The sequence below is a fragment of the Cuculus canorus genome, chromosome 30, assembly GCF_017976375.1.
Source record: "Cuculus canorus isolate bCucCan1 chromosome 30, bCucCan1.pri, whole genome shotgun sequence".
Taxonomy (NCBI): Eukaryota; Metazoa; Chordata; class Aves; order Cuculiformes; family Cuculidae; genus Cuculus; species Cuculus canorus.
Genome location: NC_071430.1, coordinates 1,037,881 through 1,054,713, shown reverse-complemented (window position 1 = coordinate 1,054,713; position 16,833 = coordinate 1,037,881). Strand labels below are relative to the sequence as shown.

Genomic DNA, 16,833 nt, shown 5'->3' with positions numbered 1-16,833 from the left:
TTCAGGGGGGTGCAGGTTGGGGGGAATGGGTTTGGGGGGGCTTAGGGGGGTGAGTGGGGGGTGAGTTGGGGGTATGAGGGGGGGCAGGGGGGTGCAAGGAGGGGGAAATGGGTTTGGGGGGGCTGAAGGGGTCTTGAGGGAGCAGGAGGGGCTCGGGAAGGGTTCGGGGGGATTTGGGGGTGCGGGGGGGCCCACCAGCAGCGCGGGGCGCGTTGCCCTTTTAAGAGCGAGATGGGCGGGGGGAAGAGTGGCCAGCGCGGCGCCTGCCCGTCACGTGACGAGCGAGAGGCGTGGTCAATCCCCGTCAGGTGATAGAGGCGGGGGACTGGGGGTGGGCGTGGTCAATTTGCTTCCCCGGTCACGTGACGGAGGGGCCCGGAAGCGGCGCTGCCGGAAGCGGCGGTCACGTGGGCAGCGATGGCGGCACCGGCGCTGCGGATTAACGCGGCGTTCGCAAAGCGCTACGGGCGCTACCGGAGGCGGGAGGAGCTGCAACGGCGTGAGCGGGGGAGGGGAGCGGCGGGGGTGGCGGGGACACCGGGAGGGGGCACGGGAGGCAAGGACACCGGGTGAGGGGGGAACACCGGGATGGGAGGGGGGCACCGGGACGGGATGGGCGGGGACACCGGGATGGAGGGAGAGGGGACACCAGGAGGAGAGGGGGCACCGGGATGAGGGGGGCGGGGATACCGGGAGTGGGAGGGGCACCGGGATGGGGTGGGCGGGGACACGGGGAGGGGAGGGGGCACCGGGGGTGGGGGGGTGTCCCGGTGCCGGTGCCGCCCTCAGGCTGTGCCCCTCCCCCCCAGTGGAGGCGCGTTACGGGCACTGCGGCTCCGACAGCGACACCGACTCCGACAGCGACTCCAGCGGCAACGACGGGGTCAGGGGAACCCCCGCGAACCCCCAAACCCCACATGGCCCCCCCAAACCCCACATACCCCCCCGTACCCCACATACCCCACCCCCGCACCCCAAATGCCCCCCCAAACCCCAAATGGCCCCCGTACCCCACGTGGCCCCCCCAAACCCACATGGACCCCCAAACCCCAAATGCCCCCCCTGCACCCCAAGTGCCCCCCCCGTGTACCCCAAATGCCCCCCCCATACCACTGGGGTCCCCCCCATACCCCAAATGCCCCCCCAACACCCCAAATGCCCCCCCGCACCCCAAATGCCCCCCTGCACCCCAAATGACCCCCCAACACCCCAAATGCCCCCCACAAATGCCCCCCTGCACCCCAAATGCCCCCCTGCACCCCAAGTGCCCCCCCGAAATGCCCCCCCGCACCCCAAATGCCCCCCCAAACCAATGACCCCCCTAAATGCCCCCCCGCACCTCAAATGCCCCCCCAAACCCCAAATGACCCCCCGAAATGCCCCCCCCGCACCCCAAATGCCCCCCCAAACCCCAAGTGCCCCTAAATCCTCCTCCCCTAATACCCCCCCCAAATGCCACCCCCCCCATACCCCTGGGCCCCCCCCCTTCACTCCAAGTCCATCCCCCCCCCAAACCCCTTTGCCCCCCCTTTCCCCCCGGGAATTTGGGGTCCCCCCCCCCCAAACCGTGACCCCCCCCCTCTTTTGCCCCCCCAGGCAGTGCCCCCCCCTGTGGAACGGGATTTCTACCGGACGTTGGCGCTGCTCAAGAGCCGCGACCCCCGAATCTACCGTCCCGACACCACCTTCTACACCCAACCCGGTATGGGGGGGGGGGGTCCCCAAAATCGAGGGGTCCCCCCAAAACAACCTGGGGGGGCCCCAAACTGCCCCCCCTCTTCGTTTTCAGCATCATTGTGTTCACATAAGCTCTTTTCCTGTCCCACTCTCTGCGTTCCTGTGTCCCCCCAAAACCCTGAGGGGGTCCCCAAAACCCCTGGGGGGGTCCCTGAATATGGGGGGGTCCCCAAAAGCCCGGGGGGGTGCCCCAAAACTGGGCTTCCCCCCCCCCTTTTTGATGTTGTCATTATGTCCCCGTAATTCTTCTATGCGTTCTCTCTGTTTTCTTTTGTTCCCCCCAAAATAGAGAGAGGAGTCCCCAAAATCTCTGGGGGGTCCCCAAAATCAGAGGGGGGGTCCTTGAAAATGGAGGGAGTCCCCAAAAGCCCGGAGGGGCCCCCAAAACTGGGTGCCCCCTTTTTCCTGCAGTCGTTATATCCCCATAAGGCTTTTCTGTGCCCCCCGTGTTCTTTTGTTCCCCCCAAAATCAGTGGAGGGGGTCCCCAAAACCCCGAGGGGGTCCCCAAAACCCCTGGGGGGTCCCAAAAGTCGGGGAGTGTCTTTGAAATTGGGGGGGGTGTCCCCAAAAGCCCAGGGGCCCCCCAAATTGTCCCCATAAACCCTTTTTATTCCCATAAACCCCCTTTATGCCCCCCCTGCCCCATCTTCCTGTGCCCCCCCCCCAAACCCCAGGGGGGGGGTCCCGAAAATCATGGTGGGGGTCCTCAAAATTCAGGGGGTCCCCAAAACTCTAGGGAGGGTCCCCAAAACCCGGGGGGGGACCCCAAACTGGGCCCCCCCTGTTGTTCTCTTGGACCTCCCCAAAGTCCCTTCCCTGGGCCCCCCCAAACCCCCTCCCTGCACCCCATAATGTCCCCCAGACCCCCCCAAATTATGGGGGGGGGGGGTCCCCAAAACTGTCCCCTTTGGGCCCCCCCAGATTCTTCATCTGAGAGCGAAGAAGAGGAGGAGAAAGAGAAGGAGGAAGAGCGACCGCTGTTCCTGAAGGATTATGAGCGCAAAGTGGTGTTGGAGAAAGAGGGGTGAGAAATTGGGGGGGGCTTGGGGGGGGGGGGCGGTTATTTTGGGGTGCAGGGGGTTATTTTGGGGGGGGTCTGGGCGGAGGGGGAGCCCCCAAAAGGGATCTGATCCCCCCTGTTCTTTTTGCAGCAAATACGTGGATGAGGAAGATGAGGAAGATGAGGAGGCGGCAGCCAAACGGAAAAAGGTGGGGGTCCCCCCAAAATCTCCTCTGTGACACCCCCAAATCCCCTTTCTGACCCACCCAGACTCCTCTGTGCCCCCCCAAACCCCTGTGACCCCCCACTAATCCCCTCAGTGACCCCCAAACTCCCTCAGTGACCCCCAAACTCCTGTGACCCCCCCAAACCCCCTCAGTGCCCCCCCAAACTCCTGTGACCCCCCCAAACCCCCTCAGTGCCCCCCCAAACTCCTGTGACCCCCCCAAACCCCCTCAGTGCCCCCCCAAATGCCTGTGACCTTCCCACTAATCCTCTCAGTGCCCCCCCAAACCCCTGTGACCCCCACTAATCTCCTCGGTGACCCCCAAACCCTCTCAGTGATCCCCCAATCCCCTCAGTGCCCCCCTAAACCCCCTCAGTACCCCCCCAAAACGCCTGTGACCCCCCCAAACCCCCTCAGTGATCCCCCAATCCCCTCAGTACCCCCCCAAACCCCTTTGACCCCCCCAAATCCCTCAGTGCCCCCCTAAACCCTCTCAGTACCCCCCCAAATGCCTGTGCCCCCCCCCCCAAACTCCTCAGTGACCCCCAATCCCCTCAGTGACCCCCAATCCCCTCAGTGCCCCCCCAAACCCCCTCAGTGCCCCCCCCAAACCCCCTCAGCGGGTCCCCCAAACGCCTGTGACCCCCCCAAACCCCCTCAGTTCCCCCCCAAAACGCCTGTGACCCCCCAAAACCCCCTCAGTTCCCCCCCCCCAAACCCCCTCAGTGGGTCCCCCAAACTCCTGTGACCCCCCAAAACCCCCTCCGTTCCCCCCCAACCCCTCGTGCCCCCCCAAACCCCACTGACCCCCCCTTTTCCACACCCCCCCCCAGGTCACCGCCTCCCGCAGTTACGCTGAAGAGCAGAAAGAGCTGAAAGAGAGGTGAGAAGGGGGGGGCTGTGCCTTTTTGGGGGGGCTGTGGGATTTTAGGGGGTCCCTTAGCATCGGGGGGGTTAATCCATGTGCCCCCCCCTCTCTGACAGCTTCCGAGCCTTCGTCGCCGATAGTGAGGAAGAGGAGGAGGAAGGGGGGGGCTCAGCCCTGCTGCGGCCCCGCAGCCGCACCCCCAAAGAGAAGGTGGGGCGGGGGGGCGGATTTTGGGGTGCAGGGGGTGTTTGGGGGGGTTCTGGGGGTTGGATTTGGGGTTTGGGGGGGGTCTTGGGGGGGGATTTGGGGTCTCGAGGGGGATCCTGGGGGGAATTTGGGGTCGGGGGTGTCCTAGATGGGAGTTTTGGGGTGCCGGGGGGGGTGTTGAGGTGGGAGGAGGTCCTGGGGGGGAATCTTGGGGGTGGATTTTGGGGTGCAGGCATTGTTTAGGGGGGTTCTGGGGGTTGGATTTGGGGTTTGAGGGGGGTCTTGGGGGGGAAATTGGGGTCTCGAGGGGGGTCCTGGGGGGGGGGGGGGTGGATTTGGGGTCGGGGGGGGTCCTCGGAGGGGGATTTTGGGGGGTGGGGGAGTGGGGGGGGTCCTAGATGGGAGTTTTGGGGTGCTGGGGGGGGATTGAGGAGGGAGGAGGTCCTGGGGGGAGATTTTGGGGTGCAGGGGGTGTTTGGGGGGGTTCTGGGGGTTGGATTTGGGGTTTGGGGGGGAACTTGGGGGGGATTTGGGGTCTTGAGGGGGGTCCTGGGGGGAATTTGGGGTCTGGGGGTGTCCTAGATGGGAGTTTTGGGGTGCTGGGGGGGGGGGGATTGAGGTGGGAGGAGGTCCTGGGGGGGGATTTTGGGGTGCAGGGGGTGTTTGGGGGGGTTCTGGGGGTTGGATTTGGGGTTTGAGGGGGGTCTTGGGGGGGGATTTGGGGTCTGGGGGTGTCCTAGATGGGAGTTTTGGGGTGCGGGAGGTTTTGGGGGGGGGGGTCTTAGAGGGGGATTTGTGGGGGGTGGGTCTTGGGGGTTGGAATTGGGGGTTTGGGGGGTCCTGGGGGGGATTTGGGGATGGAGTTTGGGGGGGTTCTGGGGTTTGGGATTTTGGGGTGCAGGGGGGGGGATTTGGGGGTGACTCTGTGCCCCCCCAGGAGGAGGAGGAGGAAGATTACGTGCGTTGGCTGAAGGGTCAGGGGGGGCCGCCCCCCCCCGAGCCACTGCAGGACCTGGTGAGAAGGGGGGGGCAGCCCTGAGCCCCCCCAAAACCCCTCTGCACCCCCAAATCCCCCTCGGCCCCCGCGAAGACCCCCCTCAAACCCCAAATCCAACCCCCAGAACCCCCCCTGCACCCCAAAATCCCCCCTCAGGACCTCCTCCCACCCCCCCCCCGCACCCCAAAATCCCTCTCCAAGACCCCCCCAAACACCCCCTGCACCCCAAAATCCCCCCCAGGACCTCCTCCCATCCCCCCCGCACCCCAAAATCCCTTTCCAAGACCCCCCCAAACACCCCCTGCACCCCAAAATCCCCCCCCAGGATCTCCTCCCACCCCGGACCCCAAATCCCTCTGCACCCCCCACACCTCCCCTGCGCCCCCCAACCCTCTGTACCCCAAAACCCCTTTTGCACCCCAAAACTCCCCAAACTCCTCTAAGTCCCCCAACACTCCCTGCACCCCAAAATCTCCTCTGTACCCCCAAACGCCCCCAATCCCCCCTGTGCCCCCCAACGCCCTTCAAACCCCCCAACCCCTCCCCTGCACCGCAGCCCCCCCTCCTTCACCTCAAGCCCCCCAAACTCCCCCCCTGCACCCCAAAACTCCCCTCTGCACCCCGATTTTGCCGCCAGGCCCCCCTGCGGCAGTTCTGGTCGGATCCGGATTTGGATCCCGGAGAGCGATTCCTGCGCGATTACATCCTGGAACGCGGATACCGCCACGACGACAGCGACGAGGGGGGGGACCAAGGGTACGGACACCCCCCCTGCACCCCAAATTGCCCCCCAAGAACCACCCCCGGGCCCCCCAACATTTCCCTGCACCCCAAATCCTCCCCAACCCCCCCTGCACCCCAAATTCCTCTCAAACCCCTTACCCCAAATTGACCCCCAAGACCCCCCCCGTGCCCCCCAACGCACCCCAAAACCCCCCATTGCCCCCCCTTCACCCCCATTTCTCCTCAGGACCCCCCAAAACCCCCCCTCACCCCCGATTTCCCCCTCCAACCCCCCCATTCCCCCCCCTCACCTCCTATTTCCCCCTCCAATCCCCCCCATTTCCCCCCTCACCCCCTATTTCCCCCTCCAAACCCCCCCATTCCCCCCCTCACCCCCTATTTCCCCCTCCAAACCCCCCCATTTCCCCCCCTCACCCCCTATTTCCCCCTCTAAACCCCCCCATTTCCCCCCTTCACCCCTTATTTCCCCCTCCAAACCCCCCCATTTCCCCCCTTTACCCCCTATTTCCCCCTCCAACCCCCCCCATTTCCCACCCTCACCCCCTATTTCCCCCTCCAAACCCCCCCATTTTCGCCCCCTCACCCCCTATTTCCCCCTCTCCAACCCCCCCATTTCCCCCCCTCACCCCCTATTTCCCCCTCCAACCCCCCCATTCCCCCCCACCCCCTATTTCCCCCTCTAAACCCCCCCATTTCTCCCCCTCACCCCCTATTTCCCCCTCCAACCCCCCATTTCCCCTCCAACCCCCTATTTCCCCCTCCAAACCCCCCCATTCCCCCCCCACCCCCTATTTCCCCCTCTAAACCCCCCCATTTTCCCCCTCACCCCCTATTTCCCCCTCCAAACCCCCCCATTTCCCCCCCTCACCCCCTATTTCCCCCTCCAAACCCCTCATTTCTCCCTCTCACCCCCTATTTCCCCCTCCAAACCCCCCCATTTTCCCCCCCACCCCCTATTTCCCCCTCCAACCCCCCCCATTTCCCCCCTCACCCCCTATTTCCCCCTCCAACCCCCCCATTTCCCCCCTTTACCCCCTATTTCCCCCCCAAACCCCCCATTTCCCCCCCTCACCCCCTATTTCCCCCTCTAAACCCCCCCATTTCCCCCCCTCACCCCCTATTTCCCCCTCCAAACCCCCCCATTCCCCCCCTCACCCCCTATTTCCCCCTCCAAACCCCCCCATTTTCCCCCTCACCCCCTATTTCCCCCTCCAAACCCCCCCATTTCCCCCCCTCACCCCCTATTTCCCCCTCCAAACCCCTCATTTCTCCCCCTCACCCCCTATTTCCCCCTCCAAACCCCCCCATTTTCCCCCCCACCCCCTATTTCCCCCTCCAACCCCCCCCATTTCCCCCCTCACCCCCTATTTCCCCCCCCAAACCCCCCCATTTCCCCCCTCACCCCCTATTTCCCCCTCCAAACCCCCCATTTCCCCCCCTCACCCCCTATTTCCCCCTCTAAACCCCCCCATTTCCCCCCCTCACCCCCTATTTCCCCCTCCAAACCCCCCCATTTCCCCCTTCACCCCCTATTTCCCCCTCCAACCCCCCCCATTTCCCCCCTCACCCCCTTTTTGCCCCCCCAGGGCCCCCCCCGATTCCTCGGATGAGGGGGAGCTCTTCTTGGCCCGTCAGGAGGATTTCGAGCGTCGGTACAACTTCCGCTTCGAGGAACCGGGAGCCGAGCAGGTTTTTTTGGGGGGGTTCAGGGGAGGGGATTTGGGGGTTCAGGAAGTGATTTGGGGGTTCAGGAGGGGATTTGGGGGTTCAGGGGAGGATTTGGGGGTTCGGGGAGGGGATTTGGGGGTTCAAGAAGTGATTTGGGGGTTCGGGGAGGGGATTTGGGGGTTTGGGGAGGGGATTTGGGGGTTCAGGGGAGGATTTGGGGGTTTGTGGAGGGGATTTGGGGGTTCAGGGGAGGGGATTTGGGGGTTCGGGAAGTGATTTGGAGGTTCGTGGGGGGGATTTGGGGGTTCAGGAAGGGATTTGGGGGTTCAGGAGGGGGTTTGGGGAGGATGTGGGGGTTCAGGAAGGGATTTGGGGGTTCAGGGGAGGGGATTTGGGGGTTCAGGAAGTGATTTGGAGGTTCCGGGGGGGATTTGGGGGTTCAGGGGAGGGGATTTGGTGGTTCAGGAGAGGATTTGAGGGTTCAGGAAGTGATTTGGGGGTTTGTGGAGGGGATTTGGGGGTTCAGGGAGTGATTTGGGGGTTCAGGGAGTGATTTGGGGGTTCAGGGGAGGATTTGGGGGTTTGTGGAGGGGATTTGGGGATTCGGGAAGGATTTGGCGGTTTGTGGAGGGGATTTGGGGGTTCAGGAAGTGATTTGGAGGTTCAGGGGAGGGAATTTGGAGGTTCGTGGGAGGATTTGGGGGTTCGGGGAGGGGATTTGGAGGTTCGTGGGGGGATTTGGGGGTTTGTGGAGGGAATTTGGGGGTTCAGGAGGGGATTTGGGGGTTCAGGAGGGGATTTGGGGGTTCAGGGGAGGATTTGGGGGTTCAGGGGAGGGGATTTGGGGGTCCCCCCCTCCCCAAGTTGTGCCGATGGCTTTTTGGGCTGTAGGTACAGACGTTCCCGCGCCAAATCCCCTCCTCGGTGCGGCGCCGCGATGAGCGCCGGAAGGAGAAGCGCGAGAGGCTCAAAGAGAAGAAGAAGAAGGTGAGGGGCGGCCGTCCGTCCATCTGTCCGTCCGTCTGTCCCCTGGTGTTCCGTCCGTCCCCACCTCCGGCGTCCCGTCTGTCCCCCCACAATCTGTCCATCCCCCCTGTACTGCTGTGTTCGTCTGTCCCCCTCCAACATCCCCATGTCCGTCTGTCTGTCCCCTCCAACGTCCCCATGTCCGTCTGTTTGTTCCTTCTCCAGTGCCGCTGTGTCCGTCTGTCCCCCTCCAACGTCCCCATGTCCGTCTGTCTGTCCCCCCCAGTGCCGCTGTGCCCATCTCTCTTTTTCCCCTCCAATGCTGTTGTGTCGGTCTGTCTGTCTATCTGTCCCCTGACCCGTCTGTCTGTCTGTCCGTCCCCCTGCCCTCTCTGCGCTGTCCGTCCGTCCCCCTGCCCTGTCTGTCTGTCCGTCTGTCCCTCTGCCCTGTCTGTCTGTCCTCCTGACCCTCCTGTCCGTCTGTCCCCCTGCCTTGTTTGTCCGTCTGTCCCCCGACCCATCTGTCCCCCTGCCCTGTCTGTCTGTCCGTCCCCCTGACCCTTCTGTCCGTCTGTCCCCCTGCCTTGTCTGTCTGTCTGTCCATCTGTTTCCCTGTCCTGTCCATCTGTCCTCCTGATCCTCCTGTCCGTCTGTCTCTCTGCCCTTTCTGTCTGTCCCCCTAATCCATCTGTCTGTCTGTCTGTTCCTCTGCCCTGTTTGTCTGTTTGTCTGTCTGTCCCCCTAACCCATCTGTCTGTCCGTCTGTTCCCCTGTCCCCCTGACCCGTCTGTCTGTCTGTCCCTCCGCCCTTTCTGTCCCCCTGCCCTGTACGTCTGTCCGTCTGTCCCCCTGCCCTGTCTGTCTGTCCGTCTGTCCGTCTGTCCCCCTGTCCTGTCTGTCTGTCCATCTGTCCCCCCGTCCCCCTGACTCTTCTGTCCGTCTGTCCCCACCTTGTTTGTCTGTCTGTCTCTCTGTCCCCCTGACCCGTCTGTCCGTCTGTCCCTCCGCCCTTTCTGTCCCCCTGCCCTGTCCGTCTGTCCGTGTGTCCCCCCTGCCCGCGTGACGGGGGCGGTGTTGGGGTTCGCAGGCGCGGCTGCGGGCGCAGCAGGAGCTGCAGCAGCTCAAGAACCTGCGCCGAGCGGCTCTGAGCGCGCGACTGCAGCGCCTCCGCGACGCCTCGGGAGACGCCCTCCTGCGCCTCCCCCACCACCTCCTGCGCGGAGACTTCCACCCCGAACGGCACGACCGCGCCATGGCGGTGAGAACCCCCCGAAACGCCCCCAAATACCCCCAAACGCCCCCAAAATACCCCCAAATGGCCCCAAACTGCCCCCAAAACGCCCCAAAATACCCCCAAACGCCCCCAAAATGCACCAAAACACCACCAAAATGCCCCAAACCCCCCCTAAAATACACCAGAATAAACGCAAAATAGCCCCAAACGCCCCCAAAATGCCCCAAAACACCCCCTAAAAGACACCAAAATGCCCCCAAACACCCCCAAAATGCCCCAAAACAGCCCTGAAAGACACCAAAATACCCCCAAACGCCCCCAAACGCCCCCAAAATGCCCCAAAATACCCCTAAAATACACCAGAATAGCCCCAAAATACCCCCAAACGCCCCCAAAATGCCCCAAAACACCCCTGAAAGACACCAAAATACCCCCAAACGCCCCCAAAATGCCCCAAAATACCCCCAAACGGCCCCAAAATGCCCCAAAATAGCCCCAAATGGCCACAAAATGCCCCAAAATAGCCCCAAAATGACCCCAAATAGCCCCAAACGGCCCCAAAATGCCCCAAAATAGCCCCAAAATGACCCCAAATAGCCCCAAACGCCCCCAAAATGCCCCAAAACACCCCTGAAAGACACCAAAATACCTCCAAACGCCCCCAAAATGCCCCAAAATACCCCCAAATACCCTCCAAAATGCCCCAAAATACCCCGAAACGGCCCCAAAATGCCCCAAAACACCCCTGAAAGACACCAAAATACCCCCAAATGCCCCCAAAACGCCCCAAAATAGCCCTGAAAGACACCAAAATACCCCCAAACGCCCCCAAAATGCCCCAAAGCACCCCTGAAAGACACCAAAATACCCCCAAATGCCCTCAAAATGCCCCAAAACACCCCTAAAATACACCAAAATGCCCCAAAATAGCCCCATAATGGCTCCAAAATGCCCCCAAGCACCCCCAAAATACCCTCCAAATGCCCCAAAATAGCCCCAAACACCTCCAAAATGCCCCAAACAGCCCCAAAATACACCGAAATATCCCTAAAATGCCCTCAAATACACCCAAACGCCCCCAAAATGCCCCAAACCACCCCGAAATGCCCCAAAACAGCTCTGAAATGCCCCAAACCGCTGTGCCCCCCCTGAACCCCCCCCCCCAATTCCCCCTCGAATTCCCCCCAGGAATGCTTCGGAGAGGAATATTATGGTCTGGAGGAGACGGAGAAACCGCAGTTCCAGGAGGAAGAGGAGGAAGAGGAGGGTGAGAACCCCCCCCCACACCCCGACTTTGTCCCCCACAATGTCACCGCGTCCCCCCCTTTGTCCCCCCATTATCCCCCACTTTGTCCCCCTTTTATCCCTCCCATTGTCCCCCCCTTTTCCCCCCTTTTCCCTCCCTTTGTCCCCCCCTTTATCCCCCCTTTATCCCTCCTTTGTCCCCCCTTTATTCCCCCTTTGTCCCCCCATTGTCCCCCCCTTTGTCCCCCCTTTTTCCCCCCCTTTGTTCCCCTCATTGTGCCCCCCATTGTCCCCCCTTTGTCCCCCCATTGTCACCGTGTCCCCCCTTTTGTCCCCCCATTGTCCCCCCTTTGTCCCCCCATTGTCACCGTGTCCCCCCTTTTGTCCCCCCATTGTCCCCCCCTTTGTCCCCCCTATTGTCCCCCTCTTTGTCCCCCCATTGTCCCCCCTTTGTCCCCCCATTGTCACCGTGTCCCCCCCTTTGTCCCCCCCTTTGTCCCCCCTTTTGTCCCCCCCACTGTCCCCCCCTTTGTCCCCCCTTTGTCCCCCCCATTGTCCCCCTCTTTGTCCCCCCATTGTCCCCCCTTTGTCCCCCCATTGTCACCGTGTCCCCCCCTTTGTCCCCCCTTTTGTCCCCCCCATTGTCCCCCCCATTGTCCCCCCCTTTGTCCCCCCATTGTCACCGTGTCCCCCCCTTTGTCCCCCTTTTGTCCTCCCCTTTGTTCCCCTCATTGTGCCCCCCTTTGTCCTCCCTTTGTCCCCCCCATTGTCCCCCCATTGTCCCCCCCTTTGTCCCCCCATTGTCACCGCGTCCCCCCCTTTTGTCCCCCCCCATTGTCCCCCCATTGTCTCCCCCTTTGTCCCCCCCATTGTCCCCCCCTTTGTCCCCCCCATTGTCACCGTGTCCCCCCCTTTTGTCCCCCCAATAGACGATTGGAACTGGGACTCATGGTCGGGTCGAGCTGAGGCTGAGCCGGAGCCGCACTGTGAGGACCCCGACTTTGTGGTGAGTGGGGGACCCCCAAATTCCCTTCACACCCCCTCCCCGGGACCCCCAAAACCCCTCTGCCCCCCCCGGATCCCCAATTCCCCCCAAAAAGCCCCCCCAAAATGCACAGTACCCCCCAATTCCCTCCTTACCCCCCCAGGCTGAGACCGGGAGTAACTCATGACACAAATGAGGGTGCAAAAAGACCCCCAAACTCATCTTCATCGCCCCCAAACCCCTTTTACCCCCCCCAAACACCTCCGGGACCCCCCCAAATTCCTGTAGCCCCCCCCAAAATGCACAGTACCCCCCAACTCCCTCCTTACCCCCCCCAGGCTGAGACCGGGAGTAACTCATGACACAAATGAGGGTGGAAAAAGACCCCCAAGAGCCCCCCAATCCCCTTTTGCCCCCCCAAAACTCCCTCCCTGACCCCCCCCGGACCCCCCCAAATTCGCAGATGGACGCAGACTACGAGGCGGCGGCGCCGCCCCCCCCGAAACGCCACCGCTCCCCCCCGGCAAACGGCAACCGGCGCCGCAAATCCCGGTTCCGGGAGGCGCTCGAGAGGGAGAAACCGCGCTTCGACCCCGGTAAGAAGGGGGGGACCCCAAAAATGGGACACCCCCCCCCCCCCAATCCCCTCTGACCCCCCCAAAACCCTCTGTGCCCGCCCCCCCAAACCTCTCAGGGTCCCCCCCAAACCCATTCAGACCCCCCCTAAGCTCTCTGTGCCCCCCCCAAATCTCTCAGGGGCCCCCCCAAACCCTCCCAGGGCCCCCCCAAATTTCTCAGGGTCCCCCCCAAACCCTCCCAGGGCCCCCCCAAATATCTCAGGGGTCCCCCCGAAACCCTCCCAGGGCCCCCCCAAGTCCCTGTGGCCCCCCCCAACTCCTCTCAGGGTCCCCCCAAACCGCTCAGGGCCCCCCCAAATATCTCAGGCCCCCCCCCAAATCCCTATGCCCCCAAAACCCTTTTCTGCCCCCCTCAGAGACCCCCTAAACCCCTCAGGGACCCCTCAAACTCCTGTGTCCCCCCCAAAACCCCTTGGTGCCCCCCCCCCAATCCTCTCAGGCCCCCCCCAAACCTCTCAGGGCCTCCCCAAACCTCTCAGGGCCCCCCCAAATCCCTATACCCCCCCAAACCCCTTTTCTGCTCCCCTCCGGGACCCCCTAAACCCCTCACGGACCCCTCAAACTCCTATGCCCCCCCCCAAAACCTCCCAGGGGCCCCCCCAAATCCCTCAGGGCCCCCCCAAATCCCTATGCCCCCCAAAACCCTTTTCTGCCCCCCTCAGAGACCCCTTAAACCCCTCAAGGACCCCTCAAACTCCTATGACCCCCCCCCAAAACCTCCCAGGGGCCCCCCCAAATCCCTCAGGCCCCCCCCAAATCCTTCAGGACCCCCCCAACTCCCTCAGGGCCCCCCCAAACCCCCCGTGCGCCCCCTTTTTTGGCAGCCGACGGCCCTTTCGAGCGCTACGTGGATGAGTTTTACAGCCTGGACTACGAGGACCTGATTGGGGACCTCCCGTGTCGCTTCAAATACCGACGCGTCGTCCCCTGCGACTTCGGCCTCACCACCGAGGAGGTGACACCCCAAAAGAACACACCCCCCCCCCCGGCACCCCCAAAACCTCCAGGACCCCCCCAAAATGCTTTGCCCCCCCACAATTGCTCCTAAACATCCCCTAAGGCTGAGACCGGGCACAACTCATCACAGAAATGAGTGGAAGGAACCTCTTCAAACTCATCCTGACTGACCCCAAATCCCTTTTGCACCCCAGAAACGCCTCTAAGGACCCCCCCCAAATCCCTTTTGCCCCCCCTAAACCCCCAAAGACCCCCCCAAAATGCTTTGCCCCCCCCAATAGCTCCTAAACATCCCCTAAGGCTGAGACCGGGCACAACTCATCACAGAAATGAGTGGAATGAACCTCTTCAAACTCATCCTGATTGACCCCAAACCCCTTTTGCCCCCCAGAAACGCCTCTAAAGACCCCCCCAAATCCCTTTTGCCCCCCCCTGACCCCCCCAATTTCCCCCCTTTCCCCCCAATTCCCAATGGACACAGCCACATCGCCTCCCCCAAAGCAAACAGTGCTGCAAATCGCACTTCCAAGAGGCGCTGGAGAGGGAGAACCCCCCCCTGCCGGGCTCCCCAAAACCTTTGTGACCCCCCCAGACCCCCTCAGGGACCCCCAAATCCCTCAGGGTCCCCCCCCAAACTCCTGTACCCCCCTCAAATTTCTCAGGGCACCCCCCAAACCCCTCCCTGCCCCCCTCAGAGATCCCCTAAACCCCTCAGGGACCCCTCAAACTCCTGGGACCCCCCATTAAAACCCCCTCAGCCCCCCCAAATCCCTCAGCGCCCCCCCAACCTCCTCAAGGCCCCCCCAAACCCTCAGAGTCCCCCCAAATCCTATTCCCCCCCCCCCCAACCCCCTCTCTGCCCCCCTCAGAGACCCCCAAAGCCCCTCAGGGACCCCTCAAACTCCTGTGTCCCCCCCAAAAGAAAACTCCCAGGGCCCCCTCAAACCCCTCAGCCCCCCCCTAAATCCCTCAGGGCCCCCCAAAACCCTCAGGGTCCCCCCAAATCCTATTCCCCCCCCCCCAACCCCCTCTCTGCCCCCCTCAGAGACCCCCAAAGCCCCTCAGGGACCCCTCAAACTCCTGTGTCCCCCCCAAAAGAAAACTCCCAGGGCCCCCTCAAACCCCTCAGCCCCCCCCCAAAATCCCTCAGGGCCCCCCAAAACCCTCAGGGTCCCCCCAAATCCTATTCCCCACCCCCCAACCCCCTCTCTGCCCCCCTCAGAGACCCCCAAAACCCCTCAGAGACCCTTCAAACTCCCGTGTCCCCCCCCCAAAACCTCCCAGGGCCCCCTCAAACCCCTCAATTTCCCCCCCAAACCCCTCAAAAACCTTTGTGACCCCCCAAAACAACCTCTGGGCCCCCCCCAAGTTATTCCTTCCCCCCCCCAGATCCTGGCAGCAGACGACAAAGAACTGAATCGCTGGTGTTCGCTGCGCAAGACCTGCATGTATCGGTGAGGGGGGGCCCCAAATCAAAACAGGGGGGGATTGGGGGGTCCTGTGCCCCCCCCGAGGTTTTTGGGGTGCTCAGCATCACCCCCCGGTGTAGATCGGAGCAAGAGGAGCGGCAGGATCAGGCCAACTACAGCCGGCGGGCGCGCGACGGCAAGAAGAAGCTGCTCATCCTGAAATCCTTGGCGGAGGGGTGAGATTTTGGGGGGGCCACGAGGGTTTGGGGGGGGCTGGGAGGGCTAAAGTGGCTTTGAGGGGGGTTTGGGGGGCATTGAGTGCTTTTTGAGGGGGGGTTTGGGGGGTTTATGGTCCATCTGGAGGGGCTACAGGGGTGGTTTTGGGGGGTTATGGTCAATCTGGGGGGGCTGCAGGGGGGTTTTGGGGGGCTATGGTCCATCTGGAGGGGCTACAGGGGGTTTTTGGGGGGCTATGGTCCATCTGGAGGGGCTACAGGGGTTTTTTGGGGGGCTATGGTCCATCTGGGGGGGCTACAGGGGGGTTTTGGGGGGCTATGGTTCATCTGGGGGGGCTACAGGGGGGTTTTGGGGGGCTATAGTCAATCTGGGGGGGCTACAGGGGGGTTTTGGGGGGTTATGGTCTATCTGGGGGGCTACAGGGGGGTTTGGGGGGGCTATGGTCAATCTGGGGGGGCTACAGGGGTTTTGGGGGGGGCTATGGTCCATCTAGGGGGGCTACAGGGGGGGTTATGGTCCATCTGGGGGGGCTACAGGGGTGGTTTTGGGGGGCTATGGTTCATCTGGGGGGGCTACAGGGGGGTTTTGGGGGGCTATGGTTCATCTGGGGGGGCTACAGGGGGGATTTTGGGGGGCTATGGTCAATCTGGGGGGCTACAGGGGGGTTTTGGGGGGCTATGGTCCATCTGGGGGGGCTACAGGGGGGTTTTGGGGGGTTATGGTCCATCTGGGGGGACTACAGGGGGGTTTTGGGGGGCTACGGTCCATCTGGGGGGGGCTACAGGGGGTTTTGGGGGCTTTTGAGGGGCTACAAGGGTGTTGGGGGATTGGGGGGGGCCTGAAGGGGTTTGGGGGGGCTATAGGGGTGCTGGGGGGGGATATGGTTCATTTGGGGGGCTCAGGAGAGGCTATAGTGGGTTTTGGGGGGGCTACAAGAGATTTGGGGGTGTCTGCGGGGTGCTATGGTTCATTTGTGGGGGGTCAGGAGGAGCTACAGGGGGGTTTGGGGGGGCCCTGAGAGGGATTTTGGGGGGCTCTGGGGTCCATTTTGGGGGGGCTACAGGGAATTTGGGGGGGGCTGTGGTCCATTTGGGGGGGGTCAAGAAGGGTTACAGTGTGGTTTTGGGGGTCACTGGGGGGGTGGGGAGGGATTTGGGGGCTTGGGGGGGCCCTGCAGCGATTTGGGGGGACCCTGGTGGTTTTGGGGTCCCCCTCTCACCCCTTTTATTCCCCCCCCAGCCCTGAGCCGCCCCCCCTGGCTCCGGCCAAGCCGAAAGTGGGAAAGAAAAGCCGAGAGAAACGGAAACGCCTGGAAAACGGGGGGGTCCCCCCGAGCCCCCCCAAACCCTCTGCCCCCCCAAAACCCTCCCTCCGACCCCCCCGCGCCCCCAAAGTGCGTTTGGGGGGGCGGGAATTTACGGGGGGGCGATTGGCAGCCTTTGGCCTCAACCCGCGGCGCTTACGCTTCCGGCAGCTTCGGCGCAAAAAAGGGGGGGCCGGGACCCCCAAAAAAGGGGGGGGCAGGACACCCCCCCCTTAAAACATAGGAAAACAAAAGACCTTTGCGATGGGGGGGGGAGTGCTTTATTTTGGGGGGACAATAAATCTTCACCCCCCGCCCATGATCCTGAGCTCTGGAATCCAACTTTGGGGGGGATGTGGGGGACCCCCGAGCCACTGGGGGGGGGCAGGGAGGATTTGGGGGGGTCCTGAG

General features: G+C 62.9%; 1 protein-coding gene across 1 annotated transcript; it reads left to right on the top strand.

Annotated features, from left to right (window-relative positions):
* The first annotated feature begins 357 nt into the window (after window positions 1-357).
* On the top strand, window positions 358-16,683 carry KRI1 (KRI1 homolog). The gene is made up of 19 exons (XM_054051873.1): window positions 358-499; window positions 810-883; window positions 1,597-1,702; window positions 2,660-2,762; window positions 2,890-2,947; window positions 3,798-3,847; window positions 3,949-4,042; window positions 4,977-5,054; window positions 5,674-5,792; window positions 7,367-7,469; window positions 8,340-8,435; window positions 9,502-9,672; window positions 10,837-10,915; window positions 11,823-11,899; window positions 12,342-12,474; window positions 13,341-13,471; window positions 14,863-14,927; window positions 15,023-15,118; window positions 16,359-16,683. The coding sequence occupies exons 1-19, from the start codon at window positions 418-420 to the stop codon at window positions 16,657-16,659; spliced, it is 2,016 nt and encodes a 671-aa protein (XP_053907848.1). The 5' UTR covers window positions 358-417; the 3' UTR covers window positions 16,660-16,683.
* Window positions 16,684-16,833: the final 150 nt, after the last annotated feature.

What these genes read in the sequence shown, in the direction of transcription:
- KRI1 (XM_054051873.1), top strand. Translation starts at nt 418, where the DNA reads ATGGCGGCACCGGCGCTGCGGATTAACGCGGCGTTCGCAAAGCGCTAC. An exon ending in GGAAGAGGAGGAAGAGGAGG is followed by an intron (nt 10,916 to 11,822) that starts GTGAGAACCCCC and finishes TCCCCCCAATAG; the next exon opens with ACGATTGGAACTGGGACTCA. An exon ending in GAAACCGCGCTTCGACCCCG is followed by an intron (nt 12,475 to 13,340) that starts GTAAGAAGGGGG and finishes CTTTTTTGGCAG; the next exon opens with CCGACGGCCCTTTCGAGCGC.